The following is a 17,098-nucleotide window of genomic DNA, read 5'->3' on the forward strand; positions in this document are numbered from 1 at the left end:
AGACCATTCTGGCTAACACGGTGAAACCCCGTCTCTACTGAAAATACAAAAAATTAGCCGGGCGCGGTAGCAGGCGCCTGTAGTCCCAGCTACACGGGAGGCTGAGGCAGAAGAATGGCGTGAACCCGGGAGGCAGAGCTTGCAGTGAGCCTAGATGGCGCCACTGCACTCCAGCCTGGGCGACAGAGCGAGACTCCGTCTCAAAAAAAATAAAATAAAATAAAATAAAAATAAAAATAAAAAATTAGCCGGTATGATGGTGCGCGCTTGTAGTCCCAGCTACTCAGGAGGCTGAGACAGGAGAATCATTTGAACCCGGGAGGCAGAGGCTGCAGTGAGCTGAGATCGCGCCATTGCACTCCAGCCTGAGCGAATGAGGGAGACTCTGTCTCAAAAAAAAAAAAAAAAAAAAAATACACTCGTACACACACACACACAAACACACATATAATCACAACATTAATATATGCTCATTGTAAAAAACCGCAGATAGGGCCAGGCGCAGTGGCTCATGCCTGTAATCCCAGCACTTTGGGAGGTCGAGGCAGACGGATCACAAGGTCAGAAGATCGAGACCATCCTGGCTAACACAGTGAAACCTCGTCTCTACTAAAAATACAAAAAAAAAAAAAAAAAAAAATTAGCCGGGCGTGGTGGCGGGCACCTGTAGTCCCAGCTACTCGGGAGGCTGAGGCAGGAGAATGGCCTGAACTGGGGAGGCGGAGCTTGCAGTGAGCAGAGATGGTGCCACTGCACTCCAGCCTGGGCGAGAGTGCGAGACTCAGTCTCAAAACAAACAAACAAACAAACAAAAACTGCTGATACAAGTGCGTCAAAAAGTTAAAATGTCTCTCTTGACAACCTGGTTCCACTACCTCCCTGCTGTTACCAGGGGTTCTTGGGCTCTCAATGCAACAGAAATTACATGAAGCTAAAAGAGTTTTCCCAGACAAATGTTCACTGGAGCTTATGCCTGGGTATCAGGGAGGCAGCACAAGAGAGTGAGAATTCCCTGACTCTCCAAAAAGAGCTGGTTGAGATTTTTTATTAGGCAAAGCACGGAAAGTAATATCAAGGGTAGGGTATACAGGCTGGGCAGGACAAAGCACATGAGGGTGGGATATGCAGGTCAGCATATCCTGTTGTAATGATTATCTTTTTTTTTTTTTGAGACCGAGTCTTCCTTTGTTGCCCAGGCTGGAGTGCAATGGCACAATCTCGGCTCACTGCAACCTCTGCCTCCTGGATTCTAGTTATTCTGCTGCTTTGCCTCCCAGGTGCCCACCACCACGCCCAGCTAATGTTTGTATTTTCCGTAGAAACAACATGGTTTCACCATGTTGGTCAGGCTGGTCTCGAACTCCTGACTTGAGGTGATCCAACCGCCTTGGCCTCCCAAAGTGCTGGGATTACAGGTGTGAGCCACCCACCACGCCCAGACAATGATTATCTTGAGTACTGGGCTACCTGGTGGTTTGGCTGTCAGCAACAAGGCTTTAAATGAAGTGTTCAGCATTTCTTCCTGAGATGAGACATTTCACAATCTTGGTTGGATAATTTGGATCTCCTAAGGCCAGATCCTAGAATTCTTTTTATTTTATTTATTTATTTATTCAGTCAGTCATTCTGAGAGAGGATCTCTCTCTGTTGCCCAGGCTGGAGCACATTGGTACAATCTTGGCTCACTGCAGCCTCGAACTCCTGGACTCAAGTGATCCTCCTGCCTTAGCCTCCAGAGTAGCTGAGACTACAGGAGGCCACCACACTTGGCTTATTTTATTATTATTATTATTTTTTTTTTTTGTAGACTGGAGAGCTCACTATGTTGGCCAAGCTCGTTTTGAACTCCTAGGCTTAAGCAATCCTCCTGCCTTGGCCTCCCAAAGTGCTGGGATTATAGGTGTAAGACACAGCGCCCAGCCTTTTTTTTTTTTTCTTTTCTTTTTTTTTTTTTTTGAGACGGATTACAGGCACCCACCACCATGCCTGGCTTTTTTTTTTTTTTTGTATTTTTAGTAGAGACAGGGTTTCACTATGTTGGCCAGGCCAGTCTTGAACTCCTGACCTCATGATCCCCCCACCTTGGCCTCCCAAAGTGCTAGGATTACAGGTGTGATCCACCATGCCCGGCTTTTTTCTTTCTTTCTTTTTTTCTAAATCCTGGAATTCTTTAAGTAAAGGGCATGATTACACATTATAAGAGCACAAAAGAACAATATATATAATGGCTATTTTTCTTTGTATGACTAAAGCCTCAGAGTTAGTGGGTATAGTGGTGTGGGTTTTTTAAGTGGGAATCCATTAAAGAATGCTCTAGTGCAGGATGGGCGCGATGGCTCACGCCTATAATCCCAGCACTTTGGGAGGCAGAGGTGGGAGGATCACGGAGTCAGGAGATCCAGACCATCCCAGCTAACACGGTGAAACTCCGACTCTACCAAAAATACAAAAAAATTAGCTGGGTGTGGTGGTGGGCGCCTGTAGTCCCAGCTACTCGGGAGGCTGAGGCAGGAGAATGGCATGAACCCAGGACGTGGAGCTTGCAGTGAGTGGAGATCGTGCCACTGCACTCCAGCTGGGTGACAGAGCTAGACTCGGTATCAAAAAAAAAAAAAATGCTCTAGTGCAGGGGTCCCCAGTCTCCAGGTCACAGACCAGAACAAGTCCATGGCCTGTTAGGAACCAGGCCATGCCACAGGACGTTAGCCAGCAAAGCTTCATCTGTATTTACAGGGTGCCCATCCCTTGCATTACCGCCTGAGCTCCACCTCCTGTCAGATCAGCCCAGGCATTGGATTCTCATAAGAGCACAAACCCTATTTTGTGAACTCTGCATGTGAGGGATCTAGGTTGTTCACTCCTTATAATAATCTTTTTGGTTTTTTTGGAGACAGAGTCTCACTCTGTCACCCAGACTGGAGTGCAGTGGCTCGATCTCAGCTCACTGCAACCTCGGCCTCCCAGGTTCAAGCAATTTTCATGCCTCAGCTTCCCCAGTAGCTGGGATTACAGTTCCTGCCACCACGCCCAGCTAATTTTTTTGTATTTTGAATAGAGACGGGGTTTTGCCATGTTGGCCAGGCTGGTCTCAAACTCCTGTCCTCAGGTGATCCACGTGCCTCAGCCTCCCAAAGTGTTGGGATTACAGGCGTGAGCCACCACGCCTGGCCTCCTCATGAGAATCTAATGCCTGATGATCTGTCACTGTCTCCCATCACCCCCAGAGGGGACTGTCTAGTTGCAGGAAAACAAGCTCAGGGTTCCCACTGATTCTACATTATGGTGAGTTATATAATCGTTTCATTATATATTACAATGTTACATTAATAATAATAAAGTGCACAATAAATGTAATGCGCTTGAGTCATCCCAAAACCATCCCCTCTCTGTCTGTGGAAATTGTCTTCCACAAAACCAGTCCCTCGTGCCAAAAAAGGTTGGGAACTGCTGCTCTAGTCTTGGTGAGCTGAAGCCAAACCCTGTTCTTACTGTCTCACTGTGACCCAGGGCAAGCCACTGCTCTGTACAAGCCATTCCTTCACTCCGTGTTAACCAGCCTGAAATACATGAGACTTGTTGGAGCTGGAATGGGATTCTTCCCTCATTCCCATATAGGGCCCTGGGGTGGGAGGTGGGACGAATGAAAGGGAGTGTAAATTGGAGTAACCTTATCATCTGGCAACCAATCAGTCCCCAAGTTCTGTCACTCTATTTTTTCTTTTTTTTGAGACAAAATTTTGCTCCTGTTGCCCGTGCTGGAGTGCAGTGGTACTATCCTGGTCACTGCAACCTTCGCCTCCCAGGTTCAAGCGATCCTCCTGCCTCAGCCTTCCGAGTAGCTAGGATTACAGGCTGGTGCCACCGTGCCCAGCTAATTTTTGTATTTTTAGTAGAAATGGGGTTTCACCATGTTGGCCAGGCTGGTCTTCAACTCTTGACCTCAGGTGAACCACCAGCTTCGGCCTCCCAAAGTGCTGGAATTACAAGCATGAGCCACTGCTCCCAGCTTACTCTATTTTCTTGAGTCCCACTACCCTACTCCAAATCATCTGGAGCTCTGACTTATCCCAGAAGTGACTTTGCCACAGTGGGCCATCATAAACATGATTTAGATGGCTAGATAATCCAGACAGTTTTATTTTGAGATGCTCCTACGCTGGGAGTGTCCCAGGCCTCGGACTTACTTTGGTGCCCAGTCCTCAGTATGGAAAGCTTCTTCTGTATGCAGTGATTGGCATCTCTGATAGTGAAGCTCACTCTGAGTGTTTTGAGGCCACTTTCTGGGGCTCCCTCTGGATTAACGGGCACCCAAAGTCCTTTCCTACCAGTCTATATATCCTCAACTTAGGATGTTGTGCTCTCAAGCCAAAGATTCATCAGTCTGAACACCTGAGGTTCAACCACGAGTTGCCATATTTCTGGCTGTATCCTACCATCACCGCAATAGTAGTGTAGTGGTTAGGCATTTTGGCTGTAGATTCAAACAAATGGAGCATAATCCCGGCTCCACCTCTTGCTAATTATTTATTTAAGTTCTGGGCCTAATGTGGATAGTGCTTCCTTACCCCACAGGGTGGTCGTGAGGAAAAAAATAAATTGGGAAAGTACTTGGCCCAATGCCTAGCATTCAGTAAATCCTCCAACATGGCAGTTGGAAGCCTTAAAATTATAACTGATAGCTATTAATTTAATATTATTTACCAGTCACTGTGCTTTGCTCTTTTTTTTTTTTTTTTTTTTTGAGACGGAGTCTCGCCCTGTCGCCCAGGCTGGAGTACAGTGGCGCGATCTCGGCTCACTGCAAGCTCCGCCTCCCGGGTTTACGCCATTCTCCTGCCTCAGCCTCCCGAGTAACTGGGACTACAGGCGCCCGCCACATCGCCCGGCTAGTGTTTTTGTATTTTTTTTTAGTAGAGACGGAGTTTCACAGTGTTAGCCAGGATGGTCTCGATCTCCTGACCTCGTGATCCGCCCGCTCGGCCTCCCAAAGTGCTGGGATTACAGGCTTGAGCCACCGCGCCCGGCCTGTGCTTTGCTCTTTATCAAAAAATTTTATTTTTGGCTGGGTGCAGGGGCTCACACCTGTAATCCCAGCACTTTGGGAGGCCGAGACAAGCAGATCACCTGAGGTCAGGAGTTTGAGACCAGCCTGACCAACATGGTGAAACCCCATCTCTACTAAAAATACAAAAATTAGCTGGGCGTGGTGACACGTGCCTGTAATCCCAGCTACTCAGGAGATTGAGGCATGAGAATTGCCTGAGCCCAGGTGGCAGAGGCTGCAGTGAGCCAAGATCGTGCCACTGCCCTGTAGCCTGGGGGACAGAGAGAGACTGTCTTAAAAAAATGGAAAGAGACAGTAGTCCCTTATCCTCTGTCCCCCAATTCCCACTCCCTTGAGTCAACTATTTCCAAGTCTTTTTCCTAGAACCTACCTGTGTATTTTAAAATATATACTTTCTACTACACTACTTTCTCACTTGCAGTTTCAGGTATTTAGCTGCTGCCCCCTCCCCATATACATAGACACTTATCTCTCCATTTCCTATGTTTTCTTTCTTTCGATTTATTTATGAATTTTTTATGAGATGGAGTTTCGCTCTTATTGCCCAGGCTGGAGTGCAATGGCGTGATCCTGGCTCACTGCAACCTCCACCTCCCGGGTTCAAGTGGTTCTCCTGCCTTAGCCTCCTGAGTGGCTAGGCTTACAGGCATATGCCACCATGCCCAGCTAATTTTGTATTTTCAGTAGAGACGGGGTTTCTCCATGTTGGTCAGGCTGGTCTCGAACTCCCAACCTCAGGTGATCCGCCCACCTCAGCCTCCCAAAGTGTTGGAATTACAGGCATGAGCCATCACGCCCGGCCTTTTTTTTTTTTTTTTTTTTTTTTGAGACAGAGTCTCACTCTGTCACCCAGGTTGGAATGCAATGGCAGGGTCTCTGCTCACTGCAACCTCTGCCTCCTGGGTTCAAGTAATTCTCCTGTCTCAGCCTCTGGGGTAGCTGGAACTGCAGGCACCCATCACCACATCCAGCTAATTTTTGTATTTTTGGTAGAAACAGGGTTTCACCATGTTGGTCAGGCTGGCCTCGAACTCCTGACCTCAGGTGATCCACCTGCCTCAGCCTCCTAAAGTGCTGGGATTACTGGCGTGAGCCACCGTGCCCCGACTTTTTTAAAAACAGGGTCTTGCTCTGTCACCCAAGCTGGAGTACAGTGTTATAATCATGGCCCACTGCAGCTTGGATATCCTGGCCTCAAGCTGTCCTCCCACCTCTGCCTCCCTGCTCTCAATAGCTGGGTCTACAGGTGTGTACCAGCACACCCAGAATTTTTTTTTTTTTTTGGTAGAGACTGGGGGTGGGGGGATGTCTCACTATGTTGCCCAGGCTGGTCTCAAAACTCCTGCCTTCATGGAATCCTCCCACCTCGGCTTCCCAAAGTGCTGGGATTACAGGTGTGAGCCACCATGCCCAGCCTTCCTGATATTTTGTTAAAGCACTGTTGAACATCCACATTATCATGACTGTAAGTATTATTTATAGCTGAGCCATATGTTGTATTACATTACATTTATTTCGGGGTAACTAATCCAGGTTAGGAGAGGATGGAGGAAAGGATAAAATTGAAAGTAGGTGATGTGTTTGAACACCCAAAAGATTTATACTTCTGATATATTGGAACTAAATTAATGATACTTATACAAACAAAACAAAGTACATTAAAAACACAGCAATTATTAACTATAGGGAATAGAAAATGTAAAATAATCATAATAGCAAAGAATTGTAGAGCATTTACTACGTGGTTCTGGGCTCAGGTGGAGGCTGATTAGACTATGCACTTAGTAGCCTCCTGACCTCAAGCACTTCAAGTGGCAGGGAGTTTCCTGAAAGATAGTAGAGCTGATGTGAGGATTAAACAAGCTATTGCATGTAAAGTGCTTAATACAATGCCTACCCTACTTGAAGTCACAATGCATACAAGTTATTAAGAATGAGATACTGGCTGGGCATGGTGGCTCACGCCTGTAATCCCAATACTTTGGGAAGCTGAGGCGATTGGATCACCTGAGGTTGGGAGTTCGAGACCAGCTTGATCAACATGGCAAAACCCCGTCTCTACTAAAATATAAAAAAATTAGCCGGGCATGGTGGTGCATGCCTGGACTCTTAGCTAATCAGGAGGCTGAGGCAGGAGAATCGCTTGAACCCAGGAGGTGAAGGTTACGGTGAACCAAGATTGCAGCACTGCACTCCAGCCCAGGCAACACAGCAAGACTCTGTTTCCAAAAAAAAAAAAAAAGAAAAGAAAAATAAAAAAAAGAAGAGATACTGTTTTTTTGTTTGTTTGTGTTTTTGTTTGAGAGTCTCACTCTGTCACCCAGGCTGGAGTGCAGTGGCACAATTTCGGCTCACCGCAACCTCCCCTTCCTGGGTTCAAGCCATTCTCGAGCCTCAGGCTCCCGAGTAGCTGGGACTACAATCGCGTGCCACCATATCCAACTAATTTGTTATATTTTTAGTAGATACAGGGTTTCACCGTATTGGCCAGGCTGGTCTCAGACTCCTGACCTCACGTGAGCCGCCCACCTCAGCCTCCCTAACTGCTGGGATTACAGGTGTGTGGGCGGCAAGCCACCCAGGTGCCGAGGCAAGAGACTGAAGGCACAAGCTGTTCCAGTATCATAAAGAAAATACTTAAAATAAGAGGTTATATTAGACACAGAATATAGATATGATTATATATGAATATTATTAATCATTACCTTGTAGCATTACTCTTTATTCCAATATTATAATAATCTCTGTTATAACCTAGGAAAAACCAGGCCATACAGAGATAGGAGCTGAACGGACACGGTGAGAAGTGACCAGAAGACAAGTGTGTGAGCTCTCTGTCACACCGGACAGGACCACTAGAGGGCTTCTTGGTCTAGTGGTAATGCCAGTGCCCGGGGAATGCACCCGTTACTTAGCAGACCTTGGTCTAGCAGTACCGCCAGTGCCTGGGAAGGCACCCATTACCCATTACTTAGCAGACCGGGAAAGGGAGTCTCCCTTTCCCCCGGGGAATTAGAAAAGACTCTGCTCCACCACTTCTTGTGGAATGCCTGACATCAGTCAAGCCCGCTGGCAGCCATCTGGAGGCCTCAAAGTCTCCCTGTGATGCTGTGCTTCAGCAGTCATGCTCCTGGTCCACTTTCATGTTCCGCCCTGTACACCTTGCTCTGCCTTCTAGATAGCAGTAGCAGAATTAGTGAGAATATTAAAGTCTTTGATCTCTCCAAGAAATGCATAGAATAATGACGTAAGCTGTCCCCTCTCTCCACCTCAGCTACCAAACAGGGAAGGGGCCCGTCTGGTGGACACGTGACTCGTGTGACTGTTACCTATCACTGGAGATGACTCACACTCCTCACCCTGTCCCCTTGCCTTATATACAATAAATAACAGCACAGCCGGGCATTCTGGGCCACTACCGGTCTCCGCATCTTGGCGGTAGTGGTCCCTGGGGCCCAGCTGTCTTTTTTTTTTTTTTTTTTTGAGACAAGAGTCTCACTCTGTCGCCCAGGCTGGAGTGCAGTGGTGCGATCTTGGCTTACTGCAAGCTCCCCCTCCTGGGTTCATGCCATTCTCCTGCCTCAGCCTCCTGAGTAGCTGGGACTACAGGCACCTGCCACCAAGCCCGGCTAATTTTTTTTTGTATTTTTAGTAGAGACGGGGTTTCACCGTGTTAGCCAGGATGGCTACGGATCTTCCGACCTCGTGATCCAACTGCCTCGGCCACCCAAAGTGCTGGGATTACAGGCGTGAGCCACCGCGCCCGGCCCAGCTATCTTTTCTTCTATTTCTGTCTTGTGTCTTTTTTTTTTTTTTTTTTTTTTTTTTTTTTTTTTTTTTGAGCGGAGTCGCTCTGTCCCCAGGCTGAATGCAGTGGCCGATCTCAGCCCTGCAAGCTCCACTCCTGGGTTCACGCCTTCTCCTCCTTCAGCCTCCCCAGTAGCTGGACTACAGGCGCCCGCCACCTCGCCCGGCTAGTTTTTTGTATTTTTAGTAGAGACGGGGTTTCACCTGTTAGCCAGATGTCTCGATCTCCTGACCTTGTGATCCACCCGTCTCGGCCTCCCAAAGTGCTGGGATTACAGGCTTGAGCCACCGCGCCCGGCCTCTGTCTTGTGTCTTTATTTCTACAATCTCTCGTCTCCACACACGAGAAAAACCCACAGGCCCTGTAGTGCTGGTCCCTACACAGGTGTGAGCCACCACACCTGACCAATAATGAGGTACTTTTGTAGGTGTAGTGGCTCACGCCTGTAATCCCAACATTTTGGGAGACCAAGGCAGGCAGATCACTTGGGTCCAGGAGTTTGACACCAGCCTGTACATCGTGGCAAAACCCTGTAATTACAAAAAAATACAAAATTAGCCAAGTGTGGTGACACACACCTATAGTCCCAGCTACTTGGGAGGCTGAGGTGGGAGGATCACCTGAACCCGGGGAAATCAAGGCTGCAGTGAGTGGTGACTGTGCCACTGCACTCCAGCCTGGGCAAGAGCAAGACCCTGTCTCAAAAAAAAAAAAAAAAAAAAAGAGGTACTTCCACCCTGCTATATTATATTGCTGAGTTGGAAAACTCCAATAAATATAATCCCAAAGGATTTTTTGGGGGGTGGAGTAGCAGACATACAATTACTTTTCGCAAAGCAAATATTAAAATATAGTGCATGCATCAAACCTACAAGTTCAAGAAAAAAGAGTATATATATATATATATAATATTTTTTTTTTTTTGATGGAGTCTTGCTCTGTCGCCCAGGCTGAAGTGCAGTGGTGCGATCTTGGCTTACTGCAAGCTCCACCTCCTGAGTTCACACCATACCATTCTCCTGCCTCAGCCTCCCGAGCAGCTGGGACTACAGACGCCCACCACTACGCCTGGCTAATTTTTTGTATTTTTAGTAGAGACGGGGTTTCACCGTGTTAGCCAGGATGGTCTTGATCTCCTGACCTTGTGATCTGCCCGCCTCTGCTCCCAAAGTGTTGGGATTACAGGCGTGCGCCACTGCGCCCGGCCTTAAATTTTTTCTTATTTTTTTTTGTGACATCTCGCTCTGTCACCCAGGCTGGAGTGCAGTGGCCCAATCGTGGCTCACTCAACCTTCGCCTCCCCGGTTCAAGCAGTTCTGTGCCCCTGCCTCCCGCGTAGCTGGGATTACAGGCGCTGGACACCACACCAAACTCTTTTTTTTTTTTTTTTTTAGTAGAGACGGGGTTTCACCGTCTTGGCTGGTCTTGAACTCCTGACCTCGTGATCCACCCACCTCAGCCTCCCAAAGTGCTGTGATTACAGGCGTTGAGTCACCACGCCAGGCCTAATTTATTTTTTGAGATGGAGTCTCGCTCTGTCACCCAGGCTGGAATGTGGTGGCACGATCTCAGCTCACTGCAACCTCCACCTCCCGGGTTCAAGCAATTCTCCTGCCTCCAGAGTAGCTGGGATTACAGGTGTGCACCACCATGCCCAGCTAATTTTTTGTATTCTTCGTAGAGATGGTGCTTCATCATGATGGCTAAGCTGGTTTTGAACTGCTGACTTCAAGTGATCCGCCTGCCTTGGCCTCCCAAAGTGTAGGATTACAGGCATGGGCCACATATTAAATTTTTTTAACATCATATTTATTTTCCCAAGCCTCTGACATCCAGTAATCCTCCTGGAGCTAATAAAACTTTCCTATTACCATACACCAATTCTTTGTATCAGCACTGTCCGCTGTAACCTTCTGCAATGTGAAATGAGTTGTATTTGCACAGTCCCATACCACAAGTACTAGCTTGTCACTACTGACTACTTGAAATGTGGCTTGTACAACTGAGTTTATTCCATTTTAAAAGTATATTGATTTCAACGTAAATAGCCACATGTGGCTAGTGACCACTGTATTGCACAGGTCAGCTCTGTATGATTTTTGTATGTCAAATGCTTGTGAAAATCTACAGTAATATATATCATCGTTAAGAGTTATTGTGGGCCGGGCGCGGTGGCTCAAGCCTGTAATCCCAGCACTTTGGGAGGCCGAGACGGGCGGATCACGAGGTCAGGAGATCGAGACCATCCTGGCTAACACGGTGAAACCCCGTCTCTACTAAAAATACAAAAAACTAGCCGGGCGAGGTGGCGGGCGCCTGTAGTCCCAGCTACTCCTGAGGCTGAGGCAGGAGAATGGCGTAAAACCCGGGAGGCGGAGCTTGCAGTGAGCTGAGATCCGGCCACTGCACTCCAGCCCGGCGAAAGAGCAAGACTCCGTCTCAAAAAAAAAAAAAAAAAAAAGAGTTATTGTGTAAGGCGGGTGCGGTGGCTCCCGCCTGTAATGCCAGCACTTTGGGAGGCGGAGCAGTGTGGATCACCTGACGTCAGGAGTTCTAAACCAGCCTGGCCAACATGGTGAAACCCTGTCTCTACTAAACGTACAAGGCCTACTCAGGAGGCTGAAACACGAGAATTGTTTGATCCCAGGGGGTGGAGACTGCAGGGAGCCTAGATAGAGTCAATGCACTCCAGCCTGGGTGACAGAGCAAGACTCCATCTCAAAGAAAAAAAAAAAAGGCCAGGTGCAGTGGCTCATGCCTGTAACCCTAGCACTTTGGGAGACTGAGGAGGGCGGATCACCTGAGGTCAGAAGTTCGAGACCAGCCTGGCCAACATGATGAAACCCTGTCTCTACTAAAAATATAAAAATTAGCCGGGCATAGTGGCGCATGACTGTCATTCCAGTGACCCGGGAAGCTGAGGCAGAATCACTGGAACCCAGGAGGCAGATGCTGCAGTGAGCCAAGGTGGTGCCACTGCACTCCAGACTGGGCAACAGAACAAAACACTGTCTCAAAAAAAAAAAAAAAAAAAGTGCTGGGTGTGGTGGGGTATGTCCTACTTTTTATTATTATGCAATTAATGATGTCTGAAAATAATACCTAAGTGACTCAGTAAGCATTTCTTTTTTCTTTTTGAGATGGAGTCTCGCTTCTTCACCCAGGCTGAAGTGCAGTGGTGCGATCTCAGTTCACTGCAACTTCCACCTCCTGGGTTCAAGCAATTCTCCTGCCTTAGCCTCCCCAGTAGCTGTGATTACAGTGAGCCACTGCACTGGGCCTCAGTAAGCATTTCTGGAGATGGTACTATATTAAAAAATATAGTATAAGGCCGGGCGCGGTGGCTCAAGCCTGTAATCCCAGCACTTTGGGAGGCCGAGACGGGCGGATCGCGAGGTCAGGAGATCGAGACCATCCTGGCTAACACGGTGAAACCCCGTCTCTACTAAAAATAAAAAAACTAGCTGGGCGAGGTGGCGGGCGCCTGTAGTCCCAGCTACTCGGGAGGCTGAGGCAGGAGAATGGCGTAAACCCGGGAGGTGGAGCTTGCAGTGAGCTGAGATCCGGCCACTGCACTCCAGCCTGGGTGACACAGCGAGACTCCGCCTCAAAAAAAAAAAAAAATATATATATATAGTATAGTGGGCATAGTGGCTCATGCCTGTTATTCCAGCACTTTGGGAGGCTGAGGTGGGCGGATCACAAGGTCAAGAGATTGAGACCACCCTGGCCATCCTGGCCAACATGGTGAAACCGTGTCTCTACTAAAAATACAAAAATTAGTTGGGTGTGGTCGCACATGCCTGTAATCCCAGCTACTCGGGAGTCTGAAGCAGGAGAATCACTTGAACCCGAGAGGCGGAGGTTGCAGTGAGCAAAGATCGCACCATTGGACTCCAGTCTGGGTAACAAGAGCAAAACTCAGTTTCTAAATAAATTAATAAATTGCCGGGCGCGGTAGCTTGTCTGTAATCCCAGCACTTTGGGAGGCGGAGGCAGGCGGATCAGGAGGTCAGTAGTTCGAGACCAGCCTGGCCAACATAGTGAAACCCTGTCTCTACTAAAAATACAAAAAAATTAGCCAGGCATGGCTGGGCGTGGTGGCTTACGCCAGTAATCCCAGCACTTTGGGAGGCTGAGGCAGGTGGATCACGAGGTCAGGCGACCATCCTGGCTAACACGGCGAAATCCTGTCACTACTAAAAATACAAAAAAATTAGCCAGGCATGGCGGCGTGTGCCTGTAGTCCCAGCTGTTGGGGAGGCTGAGATAGCAGAACAGCATGAACCCAGGAGGTGGAGGTTGCTGTGAGCCGAGATAGTGCCACTGCGCTCCGGCCTGGATGACAGAGCAAGACTGTCTCAAAAAAAAAAAAAAAAAATCAGCCAGGCATGGTGGCACACGCCTACAGTCCCAGCTACTCGGGAGGATGAGGCAGGAGAATCACTTGAACCTGGGAGGCAGAGGCTGCAGTGAGCTGAGATCGTGCCACTGCATTCCAGCCTGGGCAACAGAGCAAGACTCCGTCCCAAAAAATAAATAAAAATTTTTAGAAATTAGCTGGGCTTGGTGGTATGTGCCTGTAATCCCAGCTACTTGAGGCGCTGAGGCAGGAGAATCGCTTGAACCTGGGAGGCAGAGGTTGCAGTGAGCCGAGATCACGTCACTGCACTCCAGCCTGGGTAGAAAAAGCAACTCTGTCTCAAAAAAAAAAAAAAAAAGCCAGGCGCCGTGGCTCACACCTGTAATCCCAGCACTTTGGGAGGCTGAAGAAGGCAGATCACCTGAGATCGGGTGTTCGGGACCAGCCTGACCAACGGGGCAAGACCCTGTATCTACTAAAAATACAAAAATTTTAGCCAGGTGTGGAGATGCATGCCTGTAATCCCAGCTACTCAGGAGGCCGAGGCAGGAGAATTGCCTGAACCCGGGAGGTGGAGGGTGCAGTGAGATTGTGCCATTGCACTCCAACCTGGGCGACGAGAGAAAGTCTGTCTCGAGAAAAAAAAAAAAAAATCTTGGTTTGGCATTAAAAGATCCGCCCCGCCTCTACTGGACTATGCAGCATTTAAAAATAATCCAGTGACTCCCGAAACAGAAATACCCAAACAAAACTCAACTTTTTTCTTCCTTCTTGACAGATTTGAAGCTTTTGTTAGTCACACTGACAGCTGACTGGCACCTAAGGACATCTTGACATCACTTAAGTTGTAGCCTCAACGCCAGGTTTATAGTTCATTCTGTCTTTCCCAGCAGTGCCTGGCACATAGTATATGCTCCCTTAAAAAGCAGGGAGTGTGTAGAAAACAAATGGCCTATTTTATAAAACTCTAAATTTATTCAAAATGTTAAAAGATTTTGTTCTCCCTCCAAAATATTTTACAATTTCAAAAAATCAAAACTATATCCTATTTTGTCAGCCACAGTACAAGTTGCTGTTTCCGTCTCAGGACTGGTCTCTGGCCCTCCAACACTCTGTCCCTCCCTCAATCCCTCCCCTTTTAATATTGCTGTTAAGTTTGTTTATAAAACCCTCCACCCTCTCTCCCCACCCCATACCCTGCTCTGCTCTGCCCAGCCCAGCGTGGCTTCTCTTTGCGATTCCAGGCCCTTGGCTGCAGGTAAAGACGAATGGATGGGTGCGATGTACAAAGACAATGCCTGAGAGGCAAGAGTACGCTTTGTGCTTCTGGGAGAATCATTTTTCTCTTGGTCAAGTGGAGGATCATTTTTTGTCCCATGGACACCTGTTCTGAGCCAAATATTTGGCTTAGAGTTGCCTACAGCCATGCAGCTCTGCTTTCTCTGCACGTTCCTCTGGGCGTGGGTCCATGACAGACGGATCTTATGACTGTACCATTTGTTTGCCTGTAGACTGTTAGGGACAGGAAAGGGGCACATGACTAGAATGGGGCTTGATGGAGCCCCAACTTCTCAGAAAGTGGGCACCAAACTCCAGGGGGAGGTTTTGGTTTTCTAGTAGGTAAAGCCCGGGCCAACCAGGACCATGGAAGGTAGGGAAAAAGGGAGAAACGTCTAACCATATAGCTCTGGAGCGAGCCACGTTCCTTCTGAAAATCCCCTGTCCATCCCCTCCTTTATTCTGTAGGTCCCAGGAGAATTCCAAAGAGGAGGAAGAAAAATAGGAAAAGGATTCTGTTCTGCTGATGGGAAAAGGCAGGAGCTGACACAGTGCTCAGGGCTGGGGAGAGGCCCGCTGCCATCTGCAGCTGTCACTGCTTCCCTGTTCTGTGAGGGAGGTTGAGTGGGACAGAAGCCAGGCCCTCAGAGGCTTCATCAGCTCTGTTCCTTGTCCTTGACTAATAAGACTGTATGCTGGCCCCCGCTGGACACAGATAAGACCACACGGTTCTCCAGCTGTTTGCCCGTCATCTCCACAGGGCTCCAGGCGTCCTCATCCTGCCCTGTGCCCAGCTGGTAGTTGGTGCCCATGCCCCAGGCGAAAACACGACCTGCAAGAGAAAGAAATGAGTACAGCTGTCTCCAGGATCCCCAGCCCACCTTTCTGTGGCAGGAGAAACCTGGGAGATGGGTGTGGACTGTGGCCTTGGCCAACAGCAGCTTGGCAAGGTCCCAGACTCTCGGAGTCCAGGGAAGTTGGGAGAACCCAAGGAGATGATGGATGAAAAAGAACGCTGTAAACCAGAGACCACAGTCCCTACACGTTGCCAAAGGCTGCTCCTAGGTGTGGCATTCAAGACCCCAACCCCACCCTCTGTTCCCAGGATCAGCCACTTTTGAGATTGCCCTGATGTTCCTCTGCCTGGAATGGCATTCTTTGCTTTTCACAAAGAATGGAATCTTCAAGGTACAGTGCAAGCCCCACTTCCTCAGGAAGTCTTCCCAGATATCTCAGGTCCAGCACCTCTGCCAGCTCCAGGCTTCTACAGGACCTCCATGGCTGTCCCCCTCACCCACTCAGGCTTTGGTGGTCATTTGTTCACACCCTCCTCCGCTATACTTGCTACAGCTCTGACTACTAAGTCTTTTTTTCCCCTGATTTAGATTCTAAGTACAAGTCCCTGGGAAGCGGGAACATACAAGGTGACATATGAAGAGGTTACCCTGATGGAGAGAGCAGCCTGGGTTAGGAGTCTGGAGACTTGGGTTCCAGTCCCATTGCCTCCTTAAGTCTCAGTGATATCTCACTCTTTGCTATTTCTCTCCTCTGCATAATAAATCACCTTTACTAAAATAATTTATGTACTCATTTCATATTCATCAACACCAGAGCTTCTGAGAAGCAGGAACAAAGTGTCATCACAAACACTGCTCTCTGCACCTCGGCTCCACCTGAGAGTGGACATCACAGCCTATTGGGGAATTGGGTAAGAACCTTGACCCCCAGGTCCCAACGAGACAGAGTGTAGGCAGCCCCACTCACCATCCTTGGTCACAGCATACCCCACAGAGGCCCCACAAGCCACTGAAGAGACAGCAGGCAGCCTGGAGATGAGGGTGGGTATGCTCTTCTCCTCAGTACCCTCCCCAAGGCCCAGCCGCCCATACTCAGCCCGGCCCAGGCTGTACGCTTTTCCTGTGGGAGGAGGGAGAGAGATGAGCAATAGCAGAAGGCGTGCTACAGGCAAAATGGGTGGCAGGCTAGGTGAGTCCCCCTGTCCATGGGAGTGTGTCACTGCTCCCAGGGAGATCAGAAGGAGATCTGCAGTGCCTCTTTCCAGTTTTGGAGGAGGCCTAGGAGAATCTCTACACAGGCCCCCATTGAACTCACACTTGGAAGAGCACCAGGACTCTAGGAGGATGAGAGTGACTCTCATGGACCCACGTGTGGCACAACCATGGAACAGACCCAGGCTCCAAGGACCACGGTCTCAGGAATCTGGCTAGGTCTAGGCCAGGGTACACTCCGCCCCCAAACTAGAGAAGGACGTAAAGGCCCTACCTTCTGAATCCATGCAGACTGTATGGTGCTGGCCACCAGAGAAGCCCACCCAGGACTTGGTGGAATTCTTGAAGGATGTTAGGTTCTGGGGTATGAAGCAAGATTCTGTGCCCGGAGTTCCTGGGGGAAAGGCCGGAGCCATCAAGGGTGAAGGTGTTCTGAGAGCTGCCCTTCTCAATCCCCTCCCACAGTGAGGCCACCTCCCATCAGGATATGGACATTTTCACTTTACAGATGAGAAAACTGTGGTTTCGAGGGGTTAGACAACCCCGCAAAGGATGCACAATGAATGAGTGGTAGA

General features: G+C 48.7%; 1 protein-coding gene across 17 annotated transcripts in view; it reads right to left on the reverse strand.

The window, feature by feature from the left end:
* Nucleotides 1-14,189: 14,189 nt before the first annotated feature.
* Nucleotides 14,190-17,098, reverse strand: part of RCC1 (regulator of chromosome condensation 1) — a 35,399-nt gene continuing 32,490 nt past the window's right edge. For all 17 annotated transcript variants that reach the window (XM_033227512.1, XM_033227517.1, XM_033227522.1 and 14 more), the window contains 3 exons: nt 16,798-16,917; nt 16,279-16,431; nt 14,190-15,346 (listed from right to left, as the gene is read on the reverse strand). In XM_033227512.1, coding sequence (XP_033083403.1) covers nt 15,171-15,346; nt 16,279-16,431; nt 16,798-16,917 — 449 coding nt within the window. In that variant the 3' untranslated portion in view covers nt 14,190-15,170. The remainder of the gene's footprint in view (nt 15,347-16,278; nt 16,432-16,797; nt 16,918-17,098) is intronic.

The sequence above is a fragment of the Trachypithecus francoisi genome, unplaced genomic scaffold (assembly GCF_009764315.1).
Source record: "Trachypithecus francoisi isolate TF-2019V2 unplaced genomic scaffold, Tfra_2.0 Lachesis_group12, whole genome shotgun sequence".
Taxonomy (NCBI): Eukaryota; Metazoa; Chordata; class Mammalia; order Primates; family Cercopithecidae; genus Trachypithecus; species Trachypithecus francoisi.